At 39.9% G+C, this 20,169-nt stretch overlaps 4 protein-coding genes and 1 long non-coding RNA gene across 9 annotated transcripts; 1 reads left to right on the forward strand and 4 right to left on the reverse strand.

The window, feature by feature from the left end:
* Positions 1-1,375: 1,375 nt before the first annotated feature.
* Positions 1,376-7,366, reverse strand: LOC4351327 (probable WRKY transcription factor 46). Of its 5 annotated transcripts, XR_003239929.2 has the most exons (6): positions 7,055-7,366; positions 5,976-6,084; positions 3,987-4,190; positions 2,282-2,360; positions 2,082-2,189; positions 1,376-1,974 (listed from the first exon to the last, which is right to left on the reverse strand). XR_003239929.2 is itself a non-coding variant. In XM_015764539.3 (5 exons), exons 1-5 carry the CDS (start codon positions 7,130-7,132, stop codon positions 1,557-1,559), a joined length of 792 nt encoding a protein of 263 aa, XP_015620025.1. In that variant the 5' UTR covers positions 7,133-7,366; the 3' UTR covers positions 1,376-1,556. The 5 variants fall into 5 exon arrangements, 3 of the variants coding, with proteins under 3 accessions (XP_015620025.1, XP_015620023.1, XP_015620022.1); XR_001542154.3 differs by lacking the exon at positions 3,987-4,190 and having other exon boundaries at positions 2,282-2,355; XM_015764539.3 differs by lacking the exon at positions 3,987-4,190.
* LOC107279787 (uncharacterized) lies at positions 3,407-6,638 on the forward strand. Its single transcript, XR_003239930.2, has 3 exons — positions 3,407-3,567; positions 3,918-4,128; positions 4,866-6,638. It is a non-coding gene; the product is annotated as an uncharacterized lncRNA (long non-coding RNA).
* A 1,232-nt stretch (positions 7,367-8,598) lies between the features above and the next one.
* On the reverse strand, positions 8,599-10,165 carry LOC4351328 (WRKY DNA-binding transcription factor 70). Its single transcript, XM_015764535.3, has 4 exons — positions 10,031-10,165; positions 9,521-9,923; positions 9,274-9,378; positions 8,599-9,142 (listed from the first exon to the last, which is right to left on the reverse strand). The coding sequence occupies exons 2-4, from the start codon at positions 9,910-9,912 to the stop codon at positions 8,674-8,676; spliced, it is 966 nt and encodes a 321-aa protein (XP_015620021.1). The 5' UTR covers positions 9,913-9,923; positions 10,031-10,165; the 3' UTR covers positions 8,599-8,673.
* Positions 10,166-13,886: 3,721 nt separating this feature from the next.
* Positions 13,887-14,807, reverse strand: LOC107279614 (zinc finger BED domain-containing protein RICESLEEPER 1-like). Its single transcript, XM_015763623.3, has one exon. It carries the CDS (start codon positions 14,607-14,609, stop codon positions 13,887-13,889), a length of 723 nt encoding a protein of 240 aa, XP_015619109.1. The 5' UTR covers positions 14,610-14,807.
* Positions 14,808-18,526: 3,719 nt separating this feature from the next.
* Positions 18,527-18,935, reverse strand: LOC112937372 (protein PLASTID TRANSCRIPTIONALLY ACTIVE 7-like). The gene has a single exon (XM_026021934.2). The coding sequence runs from the start codon at positions 18,923-18,925 to the stop codon at positions 18,608-18,610; it is 318 nt and encodes a 105-aa protein (XP_025877719.1). The 5' UTR covers positions 18,926-18,935; the 3' UTR covers positions 18,527-18,607.
* Between the last annotated feature and the right edge of the window lie 1,234 nt (positions 18,936-20,169).

Below are 20,169 nucleotides of genomic sequence, written 5' to 3' on the forward strand. Positions count from 1 at the left end.
AAAACCATCTCGATAGGGACAATGGAGAAATAGAAATCGATTTTAACAGAACGTCGCAAATTTTGCACAAGTATTCCCCTGCCTGATTAAAAATCGCTGTGCTGAATAGTGAACAGTTCAACTCCAAGCTCTAGTGATTATTGTTGGAAGCGATGAAAATGAATGCAAGGGTGTCCCAACAATCTGGAGTATCTTTCTACTAGTTTATTTCCAACATATGTGTGTGCTGATTAATTGAGCAACCGTTTAAGCAGACAAAGATAAAACACTGAAGCTCTCTGATCCTTTTGTCCTGTATCTCTGTGTATACAGGATATCTTCCATCCATTGTCAACAAACACCTGTCTACTTGCACTCTAGCTAGCTACTATTGACCGATGAAAGGAAATTGGACTTGATACCAACATGCTTTACACGCTAGTGGTTGCGTTTGCATCCAGTATTGCCATCTCGTGCATGTGAAATTTAGATGAATGCACACACAAGTTCTTGCAACTGCCTTTTCAATTCATTTTAAAGAAGCAATCCATGAAATATATTGGTGACTGTGACTCTAGCTTTTCTCTTTCTTTTTTTTTTGGGTGGGGGTCTGGGGGACTGTGACTCTAGCTATCAGTTGGTTGTATTACACTGGAGAAACAGTGTGGAGCTGGAAAATTATACAAGGGGAAAAATATATATGAAAAAAGATTTTACGCCTAAAATTGAAGGTTTGCATATATATGTCTTTTGTATCCACATTTCCACAATACCATTAATGTATTATTCAGAATTTCAAGTATTTTGCGTGATACAGAAATAACTGCCAAACTCACTCAGAATCACTTTTCCATATCCAGCACTGCATTGGCATTGCAACATATGTATCTACCACATAGGATTTCTAATTTGAGATATTAACTAGAAAAAATGCCTGTGTGTTGCAACGGGTGAAATCTATTTTAATCTTATTATTGTTATATGGTTTAGTTAGGATGAAATTCACTGTGAGGGTTCGCTTGGATATATATATTTTTAGAAAATCACGAGCTGTAGTTAGGAGTCCGATCATCTCAAGTTAGCATGCAAGTTTTTTTAAACAGATTTCTTATATGATTCCTTCTAGATTACCAAAAGTGAACGATCTTAAAAACCGACTCAAATACGGATATGTATTTTCAAAAGAAAAAGAACTTAAAAACCGACTCATACATGGATGACGTACCAAAATACTGGCAAAAACATCTTCAATTTTTATAATAATAGTAGAGATAGAGATAGAGAAGAGAAGAGATATAGATTAAAACCAAAACATAAAATTAAAACCGACTCAAACACGGATGACGAACCGCGGAAACATCTTCAATTTTTATAACCGACTCAAACACGGACGACGGACCGCGGAAACATCTTCAATTTTTATAATAGTATAATAATAGCTTATACACATGCTTCTTAATTTCAGGTTTACTTCTTAGTCATGAGCAAAATGCTATGTATTTTTACCAGGTCACAACTTATCATTACAGCACATCCTGAAAGAAACTCCTAGCTAGCTTATAGCTAACATCAAGTCATCATCCCCATATGCATATTGGACTGTGCTCACATCTTATTGAATCATCGAACGTCCAATGCTCAGAACCCAATGGTGAGTTCACAATAAACTCGAAGGCTCTCTCCAATTCAAAATCTATCAAATACTCTGGCATATTTTGTACCATACACAAGTTTTCAAATCTTTCATCTTGAACTTCATGGGCTTCGTGTTCAAGTGTAGGGCTATTGCATTCGTTTTGATTGATAGGTTCCATACTGTGATGGGCTGTGTCGACAACATATGGATTGGCTATGCCATCTCCCCTGCATGTGTGTTGGCCATAGTAGTCAACGTTGAACAACTTTGATGTTCCATTTCCACTGGAATCCATTTGTTGCACTGTCTTTGTTGCAGGACAGCCTTGCACTTTACTATTGGCACACCTGTAGTAGCTCCTGCTTAAGAAAATGAGCTCATTAGATGTATATATTTTTTTCTGTTAGATAAAATCAATATGCTTCGAGGAATGGAAATAAACAGGAGTTCATATGCTCATTTATACCTGGAATGTTTTGCTCTAGAGATCCATTTCTGACCATACTTCCTCCATTGATGTCCATCATTGTGAGGTGCTTGAGCCACAGTTGAACCTGTGTGTTCTGCATTCTTTCTATCATAATCAAGAGGATCAATCAAATTTCGTTAGCAATGAATGATAAGCTAGTGGGCATTCCTCTAGTGGCATGTAATATATACATATACCTTCTCTTGCTAACACTTTCTTTGGCTTCCTCCTCCAAGTTGTGGTTGTCCATGATATGCTTGTCACCTTTTCTCTTACCTCCAACAAGATTGGTCAGCTTGTTAGTGTCTCCACCAAGTTCTAGCATGGAGATAGCCTTATCTGAGCAACTTAATATATCTCCCAAGAGTTAAAGAGCAAGCTTGGCTTGTTCATTGTCGCTCGGAAGTATTGGCATGACCATGCCACGCAGCTCCACCATGAGAGCCTTTTGGTGCTCTATCATGTTGATCACTACTTGACAGTCACTATGACCAAAAGATTCGAGAATTTTCATCTTATGAGTTTGTCTATTATGGAGATGTGGCTATGATAGTCAGGGCAGAAGGTGTTAGCTAACTGCAGCTTTAGGCATATATTTATACCGGTAGCAAGCAGCAGCACCATGATGGGAGGAATTGAGATTGTTCAAATGTTCTCACAACAAAAGTCTAGCGAAGTGAGGTCATTATCAAATACCAGTACAATTTTATGACTGAGAGACAGATGTAACTCTAAAAAATTGCAAAAATGGGTTCTATTCTAGGATGTCTCTCCTGAGTTACATATATCTTACGTCAGAGCCTGCATCAGTGTTTTCTTTTATTAGTGAAAGTACCTAAAAGGTTAAGTTTTTGCTCAGAACTTCATCCTAAAAGAAGTTTGGAGAAAATTACTCCAGGAACATCGTAATCGAGTAGAGGAACAAACAAATTTCCCTTTTCTGGAACAAAGAAAATTTGTATTGTATATTAGGTGACTATAATCCCATTGAGATTGCATGTCTATTATATTTTATTCTATGGAGTATTTAGCATATTATCACTGTGAAGAGGTGTATAAACAATTGTAAACATAAATCCCAGCGGACCCAGCCCAAGAAAAAAAGCGATTTATCAAGAACTTGAGCATATCATTAAAAAAAATATCTGTGTATGAAATTACAACATCCAACCATAACTGATAGGTGAAAAACGTTTCTGTTTGTACTTGATGATCAGGAGGATATGGATGGGGTGACTTGTGGCTAGCAATGATTCCTGTGATTGTTGGCTGACAGACCTAGTTACCATAATATAAATGTGCGAGCAGCTGCTTCATTCCACATCATATGTGGATGCAAAAAATTGCTCTGGTTTTCTGGTGGTTGTAGAGAGAAGATATATGGGGACCACAAATTGTCCCTCGTTACTGGTCCCTGAATAGGGACATGCTTGCTTTGACTCCAATGGAACGCAATCAATTGTTCCAACCGGCTGGCCAGCAGGTTCAATTTTAGTTTAACTCAAGCATGTTTGTTCTTTCCAATTAAAACACCTATCTGGTAATCTGGATCGAGTGGATTATTACTAGCTTGGTGAATCTGTTGGAATAATCTTGTGGAGCAAAGTAACGTGTATCTTAGCCTTGATTAATTGTGCCAATATTAACTTTAATCAAGCTATAGAGCAATGGCAGATCTTCTCGTAATATCTGTCCAAGCCAACCATCTAAGAAGGGGAAAAAATATAAAAGGGGAAATTCAATCCAGCTATGGCTTTATCTTTTGCTATTCTGCTTGTATGGAGAACTTGTAATAAATTATAGTAACAATATCTTTTCCTTATTTGAATTTAGTGACCGGGATGTTTTACTCCATCAAAAACATGGCGTGACCGTGCGAGTCAAGAAGGAACACGCCAATACCTTATGTTCAGTTTGACAGCACGCCCGGATGGATGTACTCCAGTACCGTGCCATTTTTTGTTTCCTGTTGTGTTCTGAGCAGCCGGTCGGCGACAAACATACACAGTCAAGGTGTTCTGCCGCTTCGTTCTGTCCGCCTAAGGTTCGGCATGTTCTGTTTCCTCTTTGGCTTCTGAAATTCTGAATTCTAGCTTGATAATTCAACTGAAAAGTCGATATCGATGTTACAGTCTTGGTGTTTATAGAAGAAAATTGCTCACCATGTTGTAGTTGTGAAATATGTGTGAAATCGATCTCCTATCATCAATGATAGAATCAAATTTTCTCAAAGAGTTATAAACATTATGTAGTTATGTTCAGGGGTTCAGAGCGGCAGAGGATCTGTCAACAAAATTGAACAAGGTTAAGGTTAAGGTTAAGGTTGCAACTAAACCAGTCCAAGGGGCATATCTATAGTTTCGGGCTAGATGTTTCCTGCGTAGCCCAGATTGAGAAGAGCCCCTATCTCTCAAAAAAAAGGTGGCCCAAGGAATCCAGACACTAATACAGTACTATCACAAAGACATGGTGACGCTGCCTTGCATAAGCCACATGCCCAAAATCCTCAATCCAATTTGACAGTTTTATAAATTTCTTTCCATATATGATGGTATGATCGATGTCCAGCCGGGTCCATTGAATCACTATCAGAACCTGAATATTACCTATATATTAATTGTTAGGTTTAGTTGATGGGATCGATTATTTCTTCATTCTTGAATTGAATGGTCCAGTGGATGACCCATATACTGAGCTAGGTACAAATCATTGCGGTATTGATGATCTCACTATGTTTTACATATAATGTTTTGCATATAATAATGCCCATCAAATTGACAGGTAAAAACAAAATGGAGCTGATTTTGAAAAGAGAACTACTGCCGGGCGAGGATGGTCTGGATGGATGGATCAACTTTGAAAAGAAATAAGATGTATGTTAAACATCTCATTCTTTTGCTGATGCGCTGAAACGAGGTAAAGCTTGGATGCTCTTTTGTTAATTTCTTATAACTTTAGGAGAGGAGATATTTTCAAGACTCAAGAGCACCTGTAACTATGAAGATGCTTTAATTTTAGGTAGAAAAAACATCGACTTCTATCTTATGAATTCTGCTTGGGGTATATTTTATGCACTGAACAAAGAAAAAGTTTATTTTTACCGTGAACTTCAAAAACTGTACAAGTAATGCCTTAAAACCCTTTTCCATGATTGTTTCAACTGGCATAGAGATGGTTTTCACTGATATTTCTAGCAGGTCCCACATAGATAATTTCCATCTCCCTCCTAGCTAGTGGCTTAACTGGTATCTAGTCTCATAAGCATGTGCAGTAGTACACTTACAATGTGCTTAGTGAAGCTTCTCTTTGTGAGTCGGGTAATTTTACCATCCTTGATAAGGTACCAGGAGGTACCATATTTTCTAGTATAAAATTTGGTACCTCCAGGTACCAAAAGTTTTAGTGTAAAATTTAGACACCTCCATGTATTTTTCTTCAAGGACAATGCAATTTCTCTTGTGAGTCAGTGTGACTTCTTGAAAAACTGATTCAACAAAGAGTGCTAAGGTACAAATCCGTGATCGTCACAAAATTCATACTGAAGCTAGATGGTCTAGCAATGTTTTTTTTTTTGAGATATAGTCTAGCAATGTTGATATGATATTCATATGGCTCGATCAAATTAAAAAACTGAACGAATATTATAAATGATAGACTACAACACGCTCAACCTTCAGCAGCAGAATAATGGAGGCATATATCGTCATCAGTACATATATTCATTAATACGAGAACCCATTCTTCCTGTCGACACATCATTCACACTTCTACACACACACAAAATATCATTGAAACTCATTGCTCTTATAGCTCAATTCTATGCTTGATCAAGTAGTCTAAGACATTTTACTGGCACTTGGAAAAATAAGGATAGGTGTAAATATTACTTACCGATGGTCAGTACAGATAATTTATTTCTCCCTCCTCCGCTGCGTACCCAAGCATAAGGCCCCACCACTGATGTCGATGATTTAATTACAACGCTGCAGCCGTGCAGTGCCTGCTGATGCAAAATAAAATAGGATCAGAATGAAGCATCCTAATATGGGCCAATGTTGGCCAAAACTACATCTTGTGTGAGTTAACCTTTTTTGTTTAAACAGTTCCCTAAATCAACATGTGCTACTGAACTTTCTACTGTTGCAGGCGCAGGGAAAAATAATTTCAGTCGAGATGTCTTCAGTAACAGCGATATAAATAACTTCTAGAAAAAAAATTAAATAATAGGAATCAGGAAGGCTATACCAACTAAAGCTGGTACCCGAATAATTATCCTTTTTAATAGTAGTGCACACAATTTAGCAAGATAGAAGTGTATACATTATTGCAGCCCTTATGTAAACTGCTGAAATCCTTTCCATGAGCAAATATTTTTCTAATTCAGTCATAAATGAAGATAGTAATCCACTCTCCATGAATAGATTATTAGTGTAATTAAGCATTGGTGACTTGAGCTGTACAGTATATGCATCTGAGACAGATTGCTCCTAGGACCATTCCTGTAAATTAATACTAACTATAATCGATTTACATGAGTCTCTAATTTGTCTGGTCCCTCTGAAGCTAAAGCTGGGATTTTTCTTTTGGTGTATTTGTTTGTGATTCATGAAACATTTAGATACACTTCATCATCTGTTGTGCGATACCTTAGAGAATCATTTACTTTGAGTATAAGTAAACAGATCTACATTCTACAAAATATTTTTATTTGCTGATACTTGCAGTTCTACTCAGTTGTCCCAAACTTGATTTTCTCAATTGTAATTATAGCCAATCATGGAGCCTAAATTGATACGATTTTTGGGCTTATGAAATAAAGCCTAATAAAGATAATTAATATTGGAATTCATAAGGTGCATACGTATAATACAAATCAATATAGTAGTATTTGAAAGGCTAACATCCAATCAACAGTCAAGAAAGGAAGATAGAGAAGGAAACAGAGAATGAGGAATAGAGAAGAGAGTGACCTTGGTTGTTCTGCCCTGGATACCGATTTGGTGAATAGGTGTGGACGCAGCTCCTGCGGATACCCTCCTCCTCGCCATCGCTATTCATCTGTCATCCCTTTCCCCCCTTCTTCAGGGTAGCGGGAGATTAGAGGTGGATGTGATGCGCCGGTGCCGGTGGGGTATACGGCGGCGGCAGGGGTGGGATGGAGCCGCGGTGATGAGGGGATGAGTAACGCCGGCAATGGAGACGGAGAGGACTAGAGGGGGAGGTAGCGGCGGCTTGGGAGAAGAGGCGGCGCGCGGCGGCTGGGCCTCAGGAGCGGAGGCGGCGTGAAGACGAGAAGAGTCGCGTTCTTTCTTCTTCTTTTTTTTACCGCAGGGACGTGGAAGGACCTCGTTGTGAAAGAAATTTCTAGAAGGACTAAGAAGATATTTCGCCGATCTAGGATCTAACGGCCTGAAACTTTCTGAATAGGAATCGGACGGTCCATATTTTGTTGATGACGTGTCTCAATGTTGTTTTGAGAAACTTTAATAATTTCACTACTTTTGATTTCTGGGTGTCCAAATAATTAAAGGTATGTCGAATACTAGAAATATATGGCCGAGATATATGTAATACGATATTCACTTTTGCTTACTGCCTACTCCATTATATTTGTTGGCTGAAGGGGCATATTCAACAATGCAAATGGATGTAATAAACGTGGATGTAATAAACGCAGTCATTGTCTCTCTTAGATCCTGTCAGGTGTTTGGTGAAATGGCAGGTGATTTAGTAAACTAATTGATCCATCCATAGTAAGCACCTCGTAGGCTAATGAGATTCTGTTAACTATTTTAGCAGATGAAATTTCCCCATCACAAAATCCAATTTGCACACTTGAATAAATATAGGGCACCATGATTTATGTACAACGTAAGTAGATGTGGGTGTCATGTCCAGACACTGGCCAGGTAGCTAATATAATCTGTAGCTGCAACTTCAATTCTGCAAGTGCATATATTTATGTACAGAGTGCATGTTTAACTACAATACTAGTATATAAGCAGTGGATATAGATTCATGGTATTCAAGTGCATATGCGACAAACCTGTGGCGGCTGTGGGTCAGATCCCCTGCTTATTTAATCGCATATACGTCATTGTACAATAATTAATTAGTACATGGTGCTGATCAGCTAGCAGCAGCTAAAGCTGTTAACCACTGGTCGTTGTTGCTTGCTGTTAAGTGTGCACCTAATGCATGGTACTCTAATCATATGATTTCCCAAATAAGGTATTGTTGTAGCGTCCTATAAACAGAGCACGATTAATTTATGCATGCCTGAAGAAGATAAGCAGTAGATCGATCTGGAGCAGGCAGCATCCGATGCACTGTGACTATTCCAAGAGATAAAGACACTTCAATTGAATTAAGCTGATATATATAGTTTTTTTTTAATCTAGATCTTTTATTTCGGTTGATTAATGCTGCTCTCTGAAGGAAAGCAAAGCTTATTTGTGTTGTGTATCTACTAGTACGCTGATCAAACCGGCTACGAAGAAATAATTTTCAGTACTTGCAAAAGGGTATAGATAAATTTAACTCGTTTGTTGACGTGTTACAGATAGATCAGTTTAATTACAAAACTTTTTCAAGCCCACAGAGCATTTGTATCCATTTCCCAGTTGATATCCAAATCTAAAGGTGCATATGCAGTCATGTCGAACAACAAGACATCAGTGGTCAGTTCATCAGCAGCTGGCAGCATGTCAAGAAGCTTATTGCAATCCTCAACGACGACTGATGATGAACAGGTGACGGAGATGTTGCTGCACTGGCTGCTGTCACCGGCGTGTGCCGCAGCCTGCAGCTCGCTGCTGCTGCTGCCCGGACTCTGGCAATGGCTGTCGGTGCTAATCTGTGATGCTTCGACGACGACATGATCATCAGCTGATGCCGCAGGGCCCTTGCAGCAGGTGTGCTGGCCGTAGTAGACCACCGTGTACATGACGGGATGATCGCCATTGTAGCTGTTGGCATGGTGCAGGTCTTCTCGCTGCTGCACCGTCTTTGTAGCCTTGCACTTCTCTTCCTGCCTGTAGGTGCATCTATAGTAGCTCCTGCTCAATTCAGATTGATGCAGATATATATATTAGTTGGTGTTTATACTGATTAGATCTTGATAACACGATTAATCAAGGGTGTAATTAATTGAATGAAACTATTAATTCATGAATGTCTGATTACATACCTTGGGTGTTTGGAGTTGTTGATGTGCTTCTGCCCGTATTTCCTCCATTGGTGGCCATCGTAGTGTGGCACTGGAGTTTCAAGCGACACCGAATCACCAAACCTCCTGTTGTTTGTAATTGATTGGAGATGATACAATCAGTAAAACCAAGAACAGAAATCGTTGATGAATTCAAATGTTTGTGAAACCAGAGGACTGAAAAACATGAGAAATGAAATTTATTTACAGAAGTAGATATAATTTGTACCTTCTCTTGTGTTGGCGAAGAGGCTTGGCGTTGTGATCCTCAGCTGCCTTGCTGCTGCTGTGATCATCATCATCAGAAGAAGAGGAAACAATCTTCCTGACTCTCCTTTTGTCATCAAGATGGCCATCATCATCATGCGGAGAATCAGAAGAGAGCTGAAGCTGTAGCTCAGAGATGGCTTTCCTGGAGCAGTCGAGGATGCCCTCCAACATCTGAGCGGCGAGGTCGCCTCGCTCGTCGGAGTGAAGCGCCGGCAACACGATGGCCCGGAGCTGCGTCACCAGAGACTGCCCCCTGGCTATCTCCCTCAACGCCGCCCGGTGGTCGCAGCAAACAGAAGAAGGATGCCATTGATCAGCAACTAGTGGCCTCTTGTTGCTGCTGTTCTTCATCTCCTTGATTCCTAATTAAGATATCAAGCTCTCTGATTAAGATAGCTGCTGTTCTTAATCGGTGCTAGCTAGATAGTTGTGGAAGAATTAATGGAAGCTGATTAAGGGAGATGATCACCTGGCTTTGTGGCAGTGTGGTTAATCAGGTTTGTCACAAGTGTGTACTTTAATGTGGCTATATATATACACAATTAAACGAGATATGCAGGATGATGGTGCGTGTATGCAGTGCTGTTCAATATGGCCCTACAATTACCTCAGCTAAGACAACTTGTACCCTAATATAATCGGCTCAGGCAACTGCAGGGGAAGATCGATAGATCTCATGGATTGATATGATGCATGTAGCACATGCTTATTGGACTATCAGTAGAATAAGTTGGACTTAGACTAATTTGCAAGTTGCAACCACTAGCTCTCTCTCTCTCTCTCTAGCTAGATTAATTAATATACATATATAGGAGAAGAAGAACCTTCATGCATCTTGCAGTGTGACGCATAAAAACTAAATTAAACTCCTACCACACGCATGCTGAATGGAGCTCATATATATGGACTCAGGTGGTGTTTAGATCCAGGGACTTAACTTTAGTCCCTGTCTTTAGACACTAATTTAGAGTATTAAATATAGACTACTTACAAAACTAATTACATAAATGAAAGCTAATTCACGAGACAAATTTTTTAAGCCTAATTAATCTATAATTAGAGAATGTTTACTGTAGCATCACATAGGCTAATCATGGATTAATTAGGCTCATTAGATTCGTCTCGTAAATTAGTCCAAGATTATGGATGGGTTTTATTAATAGTCTACGTTTAATATTTATAATTAATTTTCAAACATCCGATGTGATAGGGACTTAAAAGTTTTAGTCCCATCTAAACAGGGCCTCAGTTTCTTAGTGCTAGCTTGATAGATCATCAGGTAGTACGTTCAACACCAAGTTCTAATTAATCACCTGAGCTTTTTACGCGGTTCAGTTTTAGACCACTAATTTGTCATGAATCACTACGCAGATTATACTCCAACCGTGTGGTATATATATAGTTTGCACCTAAACTACGTACTACTACTAATTACTCAATTCTCTACTAGAACTATACTAGCTACTACTAGTTACTAGAACTATACTAGCTACTAGTGAATTCTACAGTTGTATTCAACTCCACTCCACACATTGTACTACATAGTTGTCTATGTAGGATGGGAGTAAGTTTTCAGGATTAATTGGGCTGGTGGTAATTAAAATTTAAGACGAGTACACTGCACTTTTAAATGGTAAAACTTGCACAGTCTGCCCATCGATATGTTCATACTGTCATGCCCACTGAATCAAGTTGACGTCACCACAATCTCGTCACCTAGACATATGCTGGCATAGTGGTATGCATGGTAAATTAATTCACAGTCCCTAGGTAGCCCCCTAATTATTTATGGGCCAGTAGCATTTAATTGAGAAACAGTAATTAGGGCCTCAGAACATGTACATCACTTTTAGCGGCTCTATATTTGATCTCACCACTATTTATTTTTCCGCTACCCAAATGTATTTCTTTTTCAGCTTCGGTTGAACAAAAACAGATACTAATAGGGGTTTTCCGACCTCCAAACATGCAAACACTCTCACAAGGACAAAAAGGCACATAAAAAAACACCTGCGACAGGAGGAGAACACAAGTTAGCATTCTCAAAGTCTGCTAATTAGACTTTTTTTTTTGCGTGAGCTAATTAAACTTTAATATTGAAAAATCAAAAAAATCTGGTACTTGATCGAAAGAAAAGGCATTTCTATACCCCTCTAAAAACCTATAGTGATGGTGATAGTAAATCCGTCACTCCATTATTGCTTTTGTAAATGTTACAAATTGTCCATTGATTTTTTAATATTATGAAATAGTCCAACATTTGATTCAAATAAGTGAATAACAGGTAATTAAATTAGCAAACAAGTCATACTACTATATTTGATAAACAAATATATTTTGTTGTGACATATTATGATATTTTATTCTTTTTGTTACATCAAAGCATTGGCATTTGCTAGGTATGTTAAGAGAAGGAATTTGATGGTCAAATATATGCAAGTATGTTACTCTCTAATCAAACCCTAAACAAGGAAGACATTAATCTGACACAAATTAAACATGTACTAACAAGTACTCCCTCCGTTTCATATTATAAGTTGCTTTAATTTTTTTCTAAGCCAAACTCATGTAATTTTGACCCAAGTTTTTAGAGAAATGTAGTAACTCTTATATTATCAAATTAGCTTCATTAAAACTAAATGTAAATATATTTTAATAGTATATTTGTTTGATATTATTTTTTATGTTTTTATATAATTTGGTTAATAATAAAAAAATCGACTAAGAAAAAATTTAAAACGACTTATAATATAAATAATGAATAAGAGAGAATATGTTCTACGTGTACATTTGCTGGGTCAAAGAAGGAGAAGGTACGTGCTGTTCAAAAAAAAAAAAAAGTACATGCCAAAAGTTGATTCAACCAGAAGTCAAAGACAACGACAGGTGCAACAATCTTGAACACTTACATGCTCATACCAGTATGTTGGAACAAACAAAATAGGATGTATATATGTTTGTTCTAAATCAAACCAAATTTAAGAAGAATATTAATAACCTAGCTAGCAGTCTTATTTTTCCTGTCTTTGTCCTTTGGCAATGGCCGCCTAGCCGGTTGCGTCGTGTATTTCTAATATATTGACGTATAATCCTTTTGTGTGTTTGCAAAAAAATTGTGACGTGAATATCTATATATTCTAGCTAGCCAGTAATAATTAATTTAGTGCTGGTTGAGGCAACGGTGATTCCTGTTGGGAGGCTAACAGGCTATTATACACATAGCTTAGCTTAGTTTTGTTTCTCACCTATCTCATAGGAGTTTTAGCCAGCTTTTTAGTGTCACGTTGTACCCTCCTACCCCCAGCCTTAACCGCCTAGCTCTAGCTTTGTTATCGATGTATGCTACTCTTTTTCTAATATATTGACATATAAAGCTTTTACGTGTTCATGAAAAATAAGTTCTAATTGATTTGAATTAGATATATATGATGTGAATGTTGTCGATGTTTGAAGAAAACCCATAGAGGCACAGACGCAGTGAGTAGATAGATGATAGGAGTACAATATATGTGAGTTGTGCATGTACATGTGTAGATCGTGCAGTTCAATTGTTGGACCGCTCAGGGAGGGAACATACGATTGAGAATCCGACGGGTCCACACACAAATTAATTGATCAGTGGGCCGGGGGCATACGACTATACCTGGCCAAACGGGCGGCCCGGCCCAGCACGGCACGGGCACGCCGGCGGCACGGCCCGCTAGGGCACGGCCCGTTAGGCACGACTCCTGTAACAGGCCGTGCCGTGCCGGCCCACGTGCCTACTCCCCGGCCCAAGCACGGCCCGAGGGAACGTCGTGCCGTGCCATGCCGGCACGGGCACGTCAATGGCCCATGGGTCATGGTCGGCCCGTTGGCACGATCGACTGCAGGCAAGCTGGCAAGGCGACAATGCCGACAAGGCGCAGCGCGGATGAAAATTTAGATGCGGCACGCGGGAGCAAGCGGCCGGGGCCGCGGGACCGGCCGGCCGAAGGGCGACACGTGGCGCTGGACTTGCTGAATGCTGACTCAGTGACTTGCCTCTGTCCGTGTGTCTATCGCCTATCACTCTGTCAGTGGAACAATTCAAATCAAAGAGAAAGGTCCGAAAGTTAACTAAGCTAAGAGAAAATTAATGGATAGTTGGAGAAAAATAGAAAAATAATTAGACTTAGAAAAATATTAGAAAAATATGGGGAAAAAAGAGTAATGACCTTTATTGATGTTTACATGATACATGCTGCCTCGTTAAAAACTTTGTCATGTAAAAACTCATATTTGAGAAAACCATGACAAAGAAAAGAGTACAGCTAACAGGTCAATACTTAAAAAATATAAACTAGCTACCCTAATTGTTCATCATCTAAATAAAGGTTTTCGAACTGTGCGGCCAATTCTTGGTTGTCAGCAGTGTATTGGGCATGTTCTGCAGCAAGTTCCCAGTCTTTGACGCTTAATAGTATTTCCACATGATCGCTGCTCAGACTTGTTCTCCTATCCTCGATAATTCTTCCGCATAGACTGAAGGCTGATTCGGAGGATACCGAAGATACGGGCACCGTCAACACATCCCGTGCTAGTTTTGATAGCACAGGATATGACATCTTATGATCATTCCACCACCCGAGTACGTTGAAGTCTGACGTTTCATGCCTGATGGCATCGCTATCCAAATAGTTGGACAACTCTTCGGCAGGACCATGCGATCTAGCGTCCCCACTTGCTGCTGATGAACTGGTACCACCACCATGGCTAGAAGATGAACCACCCCAAATTCTGCTCCACTGTAATTTTTTCTTACCTGCTGCAGGGACAGGTGGGGGTCTTTGCAAGCGATCTCCCTGAAACTTTAATTCATACTTTCGAAATACCTCATAGAATTTAGTTTTGACATCAGCATAATAGGTAGAATAATCAACATTAATAATATCTCCAATAAGTGAAAGAATATCGAGGAATCCCCGTAATTTTCCCCTAGGATCAAGAATAAATGCAAAAGAATACAACATGGGGATGTCTTTCCAATATTTAAGATATTTTTGTTTCATATTAAAGACAACGGGCATTAAAAGGTCATCATTTTCATACTCTTTCAACAAAGTGGCAATTTCAAGAATATTATGCAAAATTAAATTAGCTGTTGGATAATATACTTGAGATAACAGAAGAGTACAGTCATGAAACGTTTCAAGAAATTGATTGAACCTTTCAACAATGTGCCAGGTATGATCAGTCAGTATTGGCTGGCCATCACTGTTTTTTGGGCCATTACTTGTTTGAAGGAAAACAGTAAGTAAATCCTTGTAAGGTAATACAAACTTTAACATAAAATAAGTGGCATTCCACCCATGGTCTGCATCAGTTAAAAACTTACGTGGGGGCTCACCCGATGCACAACAATACCTTTTCCACTGTGCAATCCGTGGGTTTGAAGCAGTTAACCACGTGATTGCTTGACGAACAGCGTCGATGTGTACATTAACTCTCTTAAACCCACATTTAACAATTAGATTAATGATATGGCATGCACAACGCTAATGCAGAAGAAATGATTGAGCATAAATACAAAATAATGGTTGTAGAATTTCCATGGCCCTAGAATTTGCAGATGCATTATCCATTGTTACAGCAAAAATTTTATCTGCAAGGTTAAACTCATCAATAACCTCTCGAATTCTCTCTGCTATATTTTCACCAGTATGTGAAACATCAATTAACCTTAAGCCAAGAACTCTTTTTTGCATTTGCCAATCATCATCAATGAAATGTACAACTACACTAAGGTAATCCTCTTTAGCCCTACTACTCCATATGTCTGAGGTGACACTGACAGAAAAGGTGCATGTACTAAATAATTCCTTCAGTGATTCATAACCTTTGTCATAGACATTTTTCAAATCACGGGTTGTGGTTTGTCTACTAACAGCTTGAAACCTAGGATTATGAGAATTTTTTATGTAATTTTCAAATGCAGGACTCTCACCAAAGTTCAAGGGTAAATCTTGTCTAGCAATTAAACGGGCAAGATTTTCTCGAGCTACCATAGGATCATACTCCCACGTACGTACCGTACCATCAGGATTTAGTAGTAGTTGTTGCTGTCGTAGTTGGATTCCTTGCTTCTTTGCACAAGCCTCGGCATGCCGCTTCAAATGTCCTGTTCCACCAGATGATTTTGCAGATAACTTATTTTTGCATATTCTACATCTCGCGAATGTTACCTGCCTTCCATCAGGGCCTGTCATGGCCACCTCATCGAAATGTTGCCAAACACCGGAAGTTCTTGATCTCTTTGAGCCGGTGTTCGTCGATGCACTCCCACTCATAGTGCCGGATGCTTCTGAACCCGCCGGTGGCTCCATAACTGGTGGTGTTGGAGCCGATCCGGTGGCATCATACTCACCAGTTGGGAATGACCTCGACACGTAGTTAGGGTCGAAATCACCTAACGTGAACGATGGAATGTTCGATTCGTCCATTCTGAAAATTTAAAACAACATAAACAAATTTCAGAATATTTATTCGCATAACATAAAATAAAATAATACATAAAACTGAATATATGACGTACTTCTTTCTTACCACCTTTGCTTGGCTTTACACCTCTTGTATGCACTATTTTTAGTCACAAACTATTTTTGATTTTAGACAAAATTTTGTCAAATTTTGTCTAAATCAAAAAATTGATCTATCATACGAAAGAGCACAACATAGCACAAAATGGGAGGTATGGATGATTCAGAATGCTCCGGTGGGTGTCCTATTTATAGAAATAAATTTCATATTTTTTTCGAATTTTTTTTCCATTTTTTTGCTCTCCAACGGCTACTTCTCAAAAACAGCGGTCGTTGGATTAGCTCACTAGCCGTTGGGGACACGTGGCACTCTCGCATTCGTCGTTTGACTAGCTGTTCGGCCGCCGTACGGGGTCTCGCTGAGTCGCCTGTCGCCGTCTCGGCTGCTCCCAACGAGGCACGGAGTGACGGAGGCAGTCAGAGCGAGAGCGACCCAGCCTCCCAGCCTCAGCGACACGTCGCGACGCCGCTTGCCACGCGCCACGCGCGAACGCAGCGACGCGCGCTTCCCGCCGCCTGGCCCCGCGGCTACCCTCGGCGGCTCGGCCGCTTGGCGCCACGTGCGCGGTGTGCCTACCCTAGGCTGCTCCCGTGCCGTGCCGTGCTCGCGGGCCGTGCCGTGCCGTGCCAGCCCTCTACAGTAAACGTGCCGTGCCGTGCTGGCCCACGGGCTATGGCGTCGGCCCAGACACGGCACGGGTAAACGGGCCGTGCCGGCACGGCCCATAGGCCGGCGTGCTGTGCCGGGCCTGGACCTTCTACAGTGCGGTCGTGCTTGGGCCGGCCCGGCTTGGCACGACCCATTTGCCCAGGTATACATATGACTAATGAAATTGACACGTACGGCTAGCTAGCGACTGTGGAGTACATGAACAAGTGAAATGGTAGAAAGGTCAAACGGTGGCGGATCTAGAAATATTTGTGAGCCTGGACAAGTCTAATTAACAACGCCAACGGATATATAACAAATCCCAAATAACTCCATACACTATGCACCATATAACATTTTTTTTATCGTATTCTAATTTAGAGGAAAACAATGGTGGTGTTTTTGCAGACTATGGTACTTAGTAATTTATTATCTTGAAAAGAAAAAAAATATATAATGGGTGCTAGAAAATTTACTTTGCCTTCAGGTTGCAAACGTCTAATAGCTTATACGCAAGTAATGGATAAAACGATCTAGTAAACAATTATGGTGCTTCAGGTTACTCTAGATGATTGTGTATGTAACATCTATTAACAGATTATTAAAACACACTTATATTGCTTCATGCTGGCTGCTGCATGCTGTGGCTAATCACCGTGATTTAGAACTAATCTAATGATGCATGCGGCGCCGGAGCCCGGGCAGCTGCCTAGGGTCGCCGGGTCCTAACTCCGCCTCTAAGATCAAATATAGTCCGTGTAAGATTAAGGGACTGTTTAGGGTAGCTTTAGATTATAAGAAGCAGCTGTTTGGTAGCCAGCTTCTGAGAATCTGGAAAAGCTCTGAAACCCAGTTTCTTCAGCTTCTGGCTTCTTAGTTTATTTTTCAGAATCTGTAACTACAGATTCTCAGAAGCTATGGACTGTTTGGGACAGCTTCTAACAGAAGGCAGCTGGGACGACAAGCTCCCCCAAACAGGGCCTAAAGCTACTATATTTGTCCCAAAATATTATTATCTATAATACTATGGTATTACTGTTAGATTCATCTATCGTTACAGGATAGTTCACATCCCAAGATTTCCAGACAGAGGGGACGAGACAAAATTAATTCTGCTGTGACAAGGAAGCTGCAACCTGCAATCGACAGCAAGGTGACGTCACGGGTGGTGATGTCATGGGCAAAATCGTGCTGCTCGTGTGTGACAGTGACCGCTATATTGGCAGGCATGCATATGCTTTTGTTTGACTGGCAGCTGCGCGCTTTTGTTTCGATCGATCTGTACTTCAGCCCGGCCGCATTTAATCCTTCACAATTAGTTTACTCCCGTGTATCTTGATATAGAGTTTTAGTTGGGCTAATGGACTGGCTTCAAAACACAATTACTTGTTAGAGTGCAAATTCATGTGTGCTTTAATCGTTATACATCCATATGGATCAGAAAGCCATATAGATATACTCTTATCTTATTGTTAGTCTTTGTTGCATGGACTTAAGACCAGCTTATTTTATAGGGCCTTAGGTGTAATATTAATGCATAGTTCTGAGGGAGTGGATCGTCTATGAAGCCATTTTTTGCGTGATAAATATTGATATTTGCTTGTGAGTTCATACTGTCCTCTTCTATATTTTGATGAAGCAGATCTGCAAACCCCCTCCTACGCACACAAATGACCCACCAAAAACAAGTCCCCCAACTCTAGGGCATGCTTGTTGTTAGCAAGAACAATCGTCATAGCAAACGAGGATAACAGATAAATTGGAGGGAAAAGCAGGACTTAAAAAAGGTCATTTGGCAAGTAGGCTGTGAAATATACTTACTGTAGAGCATGAGGTTTATTCAGTGCCCTTCTTCTTTAATAAAATAAGGACCAGGCTTAATAGGATAAGGATAAAGGTAGCCTTCCGGCCGAGAAAACCCAGCTTCATTCATGCGGTCACTGAGCACATGTAGTATAGGTTTTTTCAGTCCATACTCATGCCTGTTCTTTTCAAGATAAGAGTTAGCTTCCTCAGCCACCTCTATTGTGAAAGCAAATCTATTCTCTTGAGATAACATCAGCTGGTTGATGTCCAAGCATATGATCTTCCCATTTTCCCTAACTTTTCTCACTTTCTCTTCTAAGAAAGGGACACGTTCCAACTTGTACCGCAACATGTCATCCTCTTTGGTCTGCAAGGACGCATATATCAATTATATACATGGAAATCAGAAAAGAATGTGAAGTAAAGCATGGCAACAACACCCGATGTCACCTTTTCGAATGTTTTTATGTGATGACATGCTCAATAGTGATGCAAACAATGAAGACATGACTGGCATACAACTGCCTGGCAGCCTGCTTAACTGTTGGGCATGGTCATGCCATGCTGAATATGATACTTGGTTGACATAAAATAAACGAAGGCTGACAAGCTAATAGCAAGTGGTGGGGCACAGTTCCAGTCTCCCTTGCTCAAAAGGTTGAACGTAGACATGTATTCTTGAATCTATGCATTATTATTGTCCTATTTAAATTACTGAATTCTACAGCTCTTTATTTCATTCTTCCACATGAGGCACTTTCCATGTGTAACAAACTAGCTCATTTTTTTTGGTCGAGCTAGTGGTGATCATGTGTTTTCTAGTTTCAAGTTCAAGAAAAGGTCCCTTACAAAAGATGTGAAGATGTCTGTCTTGCCTATAGCTTGCTAATACACATAGAAGGTAGCAACCTATAGTTACAAAAACATAATTGTGGATTTTAATAATCTGACCAAAAGAATAGCGTGCCTTCAATCAGCGCTACTTTTCGGGCCGTTTTGGTTTGCTACCAAAACTGGGCCATACCAATATTTTGGTTATCAGAACAGTACCACTGAGAGTTTGGATTGTGACCAAATCACTGGTAGTGCCTAGGCTTAATTTGGTAGTAGTTGGTTAAGTGGTTTACATCCTAAATTAAGATGGCAATCTTTTATGGGTGGTAGTTTTATGTTCGTCGGTTCAATTTCGTAGGAATAATTAAGTTTTGAATGCTTTAAGAGCTAACTCTTTTTTACGGGTAATTTTTAGAGGGACACACTAAACTCGTCAGTGGTGACTATTGCTTAAAAAAAAAGGATAGTAATTGGGTGAAGCATGGCTGGCAAGCTTTTGGAGGCTAGAATGATGGAATTCTTCTCAAGAATTTGGATGGAACTTGAGGAAGATGTTGCAGGTTTAGTTTTACATGTTGAATGCTCTTCGATGTTTACCTTCAATTCTTGTTAGCTGTTTGAGTCTTAGAGCTCTTTTTATGATAGGGTGTTTTGGTGTGAAAATTGTGTAAGGTGTAAGCTTAGTTCTAGACACGATTTGTTCAGGCTGTGTACATCCAAGTTAAATGTAGGGGTCGGATTTCTAATTATTTTCAAAAGAAA

Source organism: Oryza sativa, chromosome 12 (assembly GCF_034140825.1).
Source record: "Oryza sativa Japonica Group chromosome 12, ASM3414082v1".
NCBI classification, from domain to species: Eukaryota; Viridiplantae; Streptophyta; class Magnoliopsida; order Poales; family Poaceae; genus Oryza; species Oryza sativa.